The sequence below is a fragment of the Pteropus vampyrus genome, unplaced genomic scaffold (assembly GCF_000151845.1).
Source record: "Pteropus vampyrus isolate Shadow unplaced genomic scaffold, Pvam_2.0 Scaffold4, whole genome shotgun sequence".
NCBI classification, from domain to species: domain Eukaryota; kingdom Metazoa; phylum Chordata; class Mammalia; order Chiroptera; family Pteropodidae; genus Pteropus; species Pteropus vampyrus.
Genome location: NW_011888785.1, coordinates 4,250,883 through 4,259,502, shown reverse-complemented (window position 1 = coordinate 4,259,502; position 8,620 = coordinate 4,250,883). Strand labels below are relative to the sequence as shown.

General features: G+C 32.4%; 1 protein-coding gene across 1 annotated transcript in view; it reads right to left on the bottom strand.

The window, feature by feature from the left end:
• The window catches only part of ISPD (isoprenoid synthase domain containing), a 247,969-nt gene that overhangs the window by 144,398 nt on the left and 94,951 nt on the right, over positions 1 to 8,620 (bottom strand). The window contains exon 5 of the mRNA XM_011362888.2: positions 7,132 to 7,177. Within this exon, the coding sequence (XP_011361190.1) occupies positions 7,132 to 7,177 (46 nt within the window). The remainder of the gene's footprint in view (positions 1 to 7,131; positions 7,178 to 8,620) is intronic.

Genomic DNA, 8,620 nt, shown 5'->3' with positions numbered 1-8,620 from the left:
TTAAAATTCCATGGGGGAGAGACAAAACTAAATTCTATATTAGTTCAACAAGCAAGTGGGCAAATATATCCAGAAGTCAGCCTTCATTTTTCTTAAAACCATCTAACACCATGACTTTCATCAGGGCTCATTATCCACTATACTGACCTCTTGAGCCAAAATTTTAGTGCTCTTAGGTAAATAAGAAATAACTATCAAATCCAATGGTAATCTTTTCCAAAAGATGTTTCAAGTATTAATTTATTCAAAGTGAGAGCAGTTATCTTCTATTCTCCTGTTCAGTTCCTTGAATCAAAAGCCAATCTTAAGAGTCTACTTTCTGTCTCACGTGAAAGAGTTAGTATTAAACAGAATAAAAACTGTTGATTCTTGAAATGCCTGATTTCTATCTGTAGAAAGATGCCTAAAGTTTCTCTGAACACCTTGATAGAGGAAGCTATTAGAACAGGAAGGGGATGGTAGGCAGTCAATACAGGTAAAGTGGCCAACAGTCATGACTATAGGACAAGTGGACAATAGGGACGGTAAACAGAGACACAAGAAAACCATACATACCTACATTAAAAGGTCAAAGTGGACTTCTGAGAGGTTAGATCTACTGTTGACTGTATATGTTTCAACTAGAGGGCAATGGTATACAGGTAGACTTTTAAAAAGATGTCTTATATCAGATCTCAACTACATTTTTAAATGAGTCACGGAATACATGATGAAGCTTCCTACTTTACAACTAAAAGGAGCAGACTTGTGACATCTTGTTTCCTGCACATGTTTTTACTTGTAAGTATATTACTGTTTTCCAAGTATAATTTTTTCTTTCTTTTCTAAGTAGATATTCTTTCTGAATTAGTTAAGAGAGAAATAAATTTAAAGGAAATGCTAGTGACTCATCAGTGGATTTGCAAAATGTATTATTGCTTTGAGTATAACGTCATGTTTAGAGTTTTTGTGTTTTTTCTCGTCCTACCTATATCGGAGTAAAGTATAACTGGCTGGCTTTTGTCTGTTATCAAGTCTTATTTAGCTCGTTGTGACCTTAGAAGTTTTTGAATATGACAGCTTTACTTGACAATGTTTGAATTAGCATCTTGCTAATGACAAATTAAGAAAATTTTAAATTAAACAAAAAATGAGCTCCACTTTCTCTAATCTCAATCCAAATATTTAACTTTCTAATTTACATTTTTTTTACAATAAGATTCCAAAGAAACCAAACTGCTATTAAATCGTATTGCAGTCTTCCTGTTCTTATTAATTAAAGCTTGACGCAAATGTACTTACAGATTCGCGTAAGATACAGTCACAGTACTGTTTTCAAGAGAGTGAAGAACAAAAAATTATGTTATGTACAAAGCAGTTTTGGTATTAATGTGAAAATTTGGAAAATGAAGTATCAAAGTAAAAAACCAGACATCAAAAATTATAGTTTCTATGTAAATCTTGGCTGTCACTTTTCATTGTCCAAAAGCATGGTTAATAATATAAATGGCACCATCAGTGGGTATTTAACAAGAAAAATCTGATGAGGATATACCACAGATGCAGAACACTGTCCAGTTACAAATGTAGAAACTCTTATTTAAACTTTTTACTCTTTTCAATGATTGAAAAAAATTCAAAAATATTTTTCACTTAAAATGCCATGACTTTAAGTGAAAATATTAAAGGATTACTACAAAATTAAGGCATTAGTTTCTTCATATGTATAAAACATGCACTGTAACATAATGAGTCTTTTTAATTTTTAATAACACTGAATTAATTTTATTCACATGTGATTTTATTTTATTCCTTTCAGACAAAGCCAATTTAAAAGTATATTCGGCTACTTTCAATGTATAAGCACAAAAAGATTATTCAGTTTGCCTACTGGTATAATTTTTTTTTAAGTATAAAACATTAAAAAAAGTAGGCACATGGGGACTTGTAGCTTGACGGTTCATAAATACTTTACATTAAAAGAAATTACCTATATTACTGGTGTTGAAAATAAAATGTATTTTCAGAATACAGTCTAAATTTCTAAACCAATTGGAGATGTTGTATTTCTGAGAAATCAAAGTCAATTCTTAACAAATGGAAAAAATTACACAATGACTGGGAAAATACATGAATTTTTTATATGAACATTAATAGTAACTATTTTTAACTAATATTAACTAAAGCCAGTTAAAAATAAAATGATTTTCAATTTTAACTATTTCATTTTTCCAGTTTTATATAAACCACCATATGAAAAGAGGCATCATGAGGCTGTTTTATAGCACAAGTTTACTTAAGTTTGTATTATTATAACCAGGAAAAAATAAAATAAAAAAATATAAAAAAATAAAAAGTTTAAAAACACTCTTGAGCCACAAAATTAAATATATTAAAAGATTCTAAGAAAGATGATGGTAGAAAATAAATACAATCTTTTATTTAGAAGTTCCATACAGGCTTTTCTTCTTAGATTTTAGAATATTGACACTTTTGCCAGGATATGGTCAGCATATTAAATCAAATGTGGGGCGGGACTATTTTTAAGCCTAGATAAAGCATGTTACTGCTGGTGTCTGTTATCACTTTAATAGTGTGTGTAGGTTTGAGCATGCAGAGCAGGCTTGGGTGGGCTCAACCAGCTTGTGTGACAAAAATACAATAGCTCTTTGTTAAGAGGCTGTTTACAAACTTATCAGTCAACCTAGTGTCTTGTGCCAATTAATCACACTACTCCCTAGAAAAGTTTATGTTTTAAATTTCACTCATAGTAGAAGCCTAAAAGGAATAAACATTGAAGGAAATTGACCAAATCCAACTCTCTGCCCCCCCAAAAAAGAATATTAAGAATGTTTTGTTACATAACAGTAAATTTGTGATTAACTGTACATTTTTCAATGCAGACGACTGTGTAAGAAATAGTCATGAGAATACTACTTTATATACATGTTTCCTATTATTGAACATTTTACTATAAAAAAATCCAGGTAAATATGCTGATATTAATAAACTAAGCTTAAAAATAAAACTTATCGAACAACAAACATAAAAGTTAGATTTTATAAATCACAATTTGGATATTTTAATCAAAAATTTGCCTGAAGTTGTATCAAATTTCCCATACTAAACTAAAGATATATGCTTGCACAGAAATTAAGACAGACCAAAATATACATGCTGTTCCAGTGACAAGTAAATTTGGGAGTACAAACTGCTCTTGCAAGACATGATGCCAATCAAAAAAATGTTTTATAGAGTCTGAAAAAGCTAAGTAAACAAGAAAATAGTTACATCATAATATAATTTTTGACCAGCAATAATTGGTATTCAAGTGAAAAAAAAAAAAACAGCTTAGGAAAGATAGTTTACAGAATACTAAGCACTCATATCACAGCATGAAAAAAAATATTCCATCTTAGAAGAGGAAAATTGTTATGGCTAGGTAACAACGTTAAACTACCAGAATTCACGCAAAAATAAAAAAAACTAAACAGCACCCAACCAATCAATTTAAAAGTATTATTCTGATTTTAAATTTTATTTTTATTCTTTTCTTGGTTATAACTAGAAATCTGCCATTTCAATATTATGTTTTTCCCACACTCTCTAGAAGACTAATGCGAGCTTAGCACAGCACTGGCAGAAAATATCTTCAGTCTTGATTATGTGATTATTCTTTGGGAGGTCAAATAAAGATACCGTTTCAACCCAAGAGAATCAGAGTTGGGCAGGCTGAAATATATAAGCCATTTGCTGTACCCACCAAAGAGACATATCGAATCCAGTGTCCACTTCAGTGGTCAGCATGAGTAGCTATATGCCTCAGAGGTGCAAAGGGCCACATCCCAGAGTGGAGTCAGGCTTAAGAAAAAGGAAGACCTGGGTTTAAATTGAGATCTTACTCTTACTCTTACTCTGTGACCCAGAGGAAAAAGAACCTAATCTCTGTGTCTGTTTTTCCACCTATAAATGGGAGCAATAGTATCTACATTACAGCATTATTGTAAAGAATAAATGAGATAGAATAAGTGCTAGAAGTCCTGGTTTTACACCTTGTCAAAAATGTGTAATCAAATATTGCAACACATCTATACTTTTAAGAGAAAATAAAAAAGAAGTATGATATAGAGATAGATTCACTAGATCCCAATATGTACTTGAAAGAAGCAAGTAGCGCGGTAAAGTGGGAGGGAAGGGCCCCTAGTCCCATAATTTAAGGCCCTTAGATTCTAAGGAAAGAAATATAGCTGCACCCTTTATCACAAAATTAAATTCAACTCAATGTTAGAAGATACAAAAAATATATATTCTTCCTTCTGTCAGTGAATCACAATCTAAAAGAGGTTCACACCAAGTTATGAGCAATGCCGAAATCCAGAAAGTTCTTAAATTTTTAAAATTGTTTTCATATATAAATCTGGTAGCAAAATCAGTCCTGAACTTGAACTGGCTCTACAGTGATTATTCTTGCATTGAATGTAAACATTCGTGCATCACAAGTTTCATTATGTGGAGAGGTCCCAAATCTCACTGGTGGTGTGACATAATATATAATGTAATGCAGTAGCTTTGGAAAATACAAAGTATTCCAAGGATTTCATATAGCCCAAGGATTTCAGGTGAAGGAATCTAAACAAACTCTGCTTAAAGAATAAAACAGAATAGCTATATAAAGAGGTAAACAACCTAAGGTAGAAACCTGTAATGAAGAATGTATTTTCTATCCTTAAATTAATATTTTCTTAGAATCCTTGAATACCCTATAATATGGAAACAACAAGGCAAATTACATCGTTGCATTCTTGGAGAAGCAAGAAATAATACACACAAAATGCTTTTAAACAATGTGTGGCACAAAGTAAGTACCAATAAATGCTATGTAGTAGAAGTGCCTAGAAAAATACTTTGAATATTAGGAAAAGGCAAACAGGTGAATATGTAGCTTAGTTAGTCAGCTATACGTCATATTTCATTTTGGAATTTTGTTTTTAAAAATCCAAGTGTTTTCTTTTTCCTATTCTCAGAAGTATTTCTACTCTTAGGCCTCAGAGGTAGTATTAGTGTAAGTCACGGAGGCAGGTAGGAATCTCAGTTGAGCAAAAAGCATTTGGAGCTGATAGAATAGAGTAAGACTTCGAGCTGTTAATGCAATAAAGGTATGATTTGGAAGGAAATAAACTATGTGAAGAGCAGCCTATAGGAACATTTCTGGAATCTAATGTACAAACTAATCAGCCAGATTTTTTGTTAAAATGCAGATTTTAATTTAATGTGGTGGGGCCAGACACTCTGCATTCAAGTTCTCAGGTCATCACAACAATGCTGGTCTGGAGGCCCACAATGAAAGAGGAAGGCCCCAGGCCAGAGGTCCCGAAAGTGCACAAGTAATATCAGACTCGGGGAGTTATTAGAAATGCAAATCCTAGAACACAAGAAATTCTTGGAGACTGATGATCTAAATCAGCTATTAACATTAATCCAGTCTGATAGATTATTTTTCCTGAGAACAAAAGAATACTTTTTAAATACTTTAAAAATAAAAGGAGCATACTAGACCACATGACCTAAATAAGAAAAATGATTTCTCTCTGCAAACAATTTCCAAAACTGTAGCCCCTGCAATTACACTTATAGGGCAGACTTTTACAGATAGGAAGCGTACTCTGATAACATACAGGAAGAAGTGTGTAAAATCCTCAGTTGAACCATTTACCAACTAATCACAAAATAGATCATTTCCATGTTACCCAGGTAACAGAGATACAACTTTGTAATAAAACAAAACTGAGTTTTATATTTCCTTGTGTTGAGAATGTAACGCAATCATATCACTGTTTTGCTAACTCCTTCAGTATAATGACTACACATCGCCTGGTTCATATGTAAATATATGTCAACATTTTGATTTATAGCTATATGTGATCTGTTTAAATATACAGATAAACAACTTACAGTATATTAATGGTTTGAAACACAATATTCTTAAAGGACAAAAACCTTTAAGATATGGTATAAATATAGAATGTCATGCCCAGAGAAAAGATTTAAGTTTTCTAAATGTAAAGCCAACTGATTGTTAAATAGGTTTTCCCAAAATTTTAAACTAAATTGATGCATTAAGGATTCGAATTCAGTATTTTCTTCAACTTCAAAGTTTGAATTCACAAGTTCACCCCTCAATCAAAACCTGAGCACACAGTTCTGTACTTAATCTATTTTTGAAGGAGTCAGGATTGGGGTGGATCCTCTGATTTTTGCTAGAACCATATATTTAAAACAGGGCTACTGCCAGGAGATATATCTGATGGGCACGCTGGGGGAATGGAAGGGGAAGGAAGGGAAGAGTGGTCCTGGTACCTAGCGAGTAGAGGCCAGGCATGCTGTTCAATAAACTACAATGCAAGAAACAGTCCTCTCAACAGAGAGTCACTCGGCCTAAAATGCCAATAGAGCCCAGATAAAGAAACCCTGATTTCAGTGATGGAAGCTGCAAAAACAAAGAACAAATGTCCCGGGTACAGCATCGTTACATTCCTAGCGCTGTGTTAAGCACGGTAATAAGTATTTGTTATTAAATAAACTACCTCTCTGTAGCTGGGATTTTAAAGTCAGAGAGATGAAAAAAATGAGGAAGTGGTTATTACCTATATAATATCCAAATTACAAACCAAAATTATAGTCATTGTCAGAACAAAAAAAGGAATTGAAAAATAATCCAGTACGACTTCTTCATTTTTGTAAAAAATATTTCTTATATTAAAGTCTACCTAATGTACTGATATAACAGTGATGGGAGAGGGGGTCAGTCCTGTTATTAGTAAAAATAAAATATAGTACCTTTATAAATTTATTAAAATATTAGTTTTTACATAGTGCCAATGTCCCATACTTTTCCCAAATTAATAAAGCATTTCCTTTATAAAAAGTAAAACCAATGTGACATAAATCATAATAAGTGATATTTCACAAGCAGAAAACAAAATAAAATATAATTATTTTTCAAAAAAGCAAATCACAGACTTCCATGGCCTACAGGCATTTATCAGCCAGATAATACTTCTGAGAATTCTGAGATTTAACATGTCATGAGAAATTCTGAACTGGCTTACATTTTTGAAACACAGGAACTGAGAGTCACAAGGCCAAACATACCCTTAATGATCGATTCAGCTGCATACAGATCTTGTTTGTAGGTCACCTAAAGGACAGATAAACCTCATTAGATTTAACAGAGCAGGAAGGAATGCGAAAGCAATAAAATTATGCCCCCAAGGAAATTCTTGATTCTGGAGAAACTATAAACACATAATACTGACAACTTCTAAATTACAACAACATCAGCAAATTCAGAATAATGTATTCTATTTCTACAAATGGTTGAAGATTTATTTTTAAATCTGGAAATAAATGGAGATAATATATGGCAGTGTTTACCAAAATCTTATTAATGTAACTGAAATATTATGTCAAAGAAAATGTGGTAGTGTTTAAAGTATTAGCATTATTGTTTAATAAGGTTTTACATTAGAAGAAAAGGTAAGTATAACAAAAATCACCAAATTGCATTTTTAGTCGAAATGAGGAAATTCTCAAAGATCAATTCATGTTAAGAAGGGACTTCCTTCTGAATTATCTATATAGCCAGATAAGATTTAATAAAACCTTGTGAGGTTTTTATTAATACATGCATTGATAAAAAGAGCCTAGAGGGTACCACCATGTACATAAGAACAATCATGATCTTTCCTTAGGAACATGCAGCCTCTGCGCAGTTATAACCTGCTCCTTGTAATGTAACCTGGCATGGTCCTAAGACAGATACTTCCCAAACCATATCCAGTGAGCTCAGGTATAGAACATGTCAGTTGCTCTGCACTGCAGAATTAATTCTCCTATATCACAGAACTGAAAAATGTAGTAAATAATAAATTATATTAATAAATAAGGTCTTAGAAACTCAAATTCAAGTGCCCTAATGGTTATGGTGTAAATGGTCCAAAAACCCACCTTGTGAAGTACTCACCTACCTTTCCATGACTACAATTTGGACTTTTTTCCTCCAAATTATCTCATAACTAGACTTGTACAGAAACTTTGTTCAGCTCAAGTGGCTAAGGGCACTTCTACCAAAAAGAGTTTCCCTGGCTATGCCTTTATCTTGGCAGGTAAATCCTGGTCCAAAACTATACCTTACAATGAAGAACTAAAGTATCAGTTAACTTGTAACACAGATGGAAAGTTGTTCAAGGATTCAACCAATCTATTTAAATCAAATGTGACATTGATACAGTATCTCTAAAATCAGTACATGTCAACCAAAACTAGTACTATAGTTACGAATCCACGGTGTAATTCTATTATTTGGGGTGAGGGAGACAAAAAACAGATATTTAAAGCTTCATGCTATGCATCTTACTAAATGAAAGAATGTATTGATGTTATTCATTCATTCAACAAATATTTATCAAGTAACTGTTATGTTCTAGGTCCCTTTCTAAGTGCTGGGAATAGAGCAATGAAAAGAATGAGCAAAACTCCTTAACCTGTGAAAACTACATTGTAGTGGAGAAATTCTTTTTATAAGAATTGAATAAAATACGTTTTTCTTTTGTTTGGTAGAAAATCAAAAGTTAACTAGATA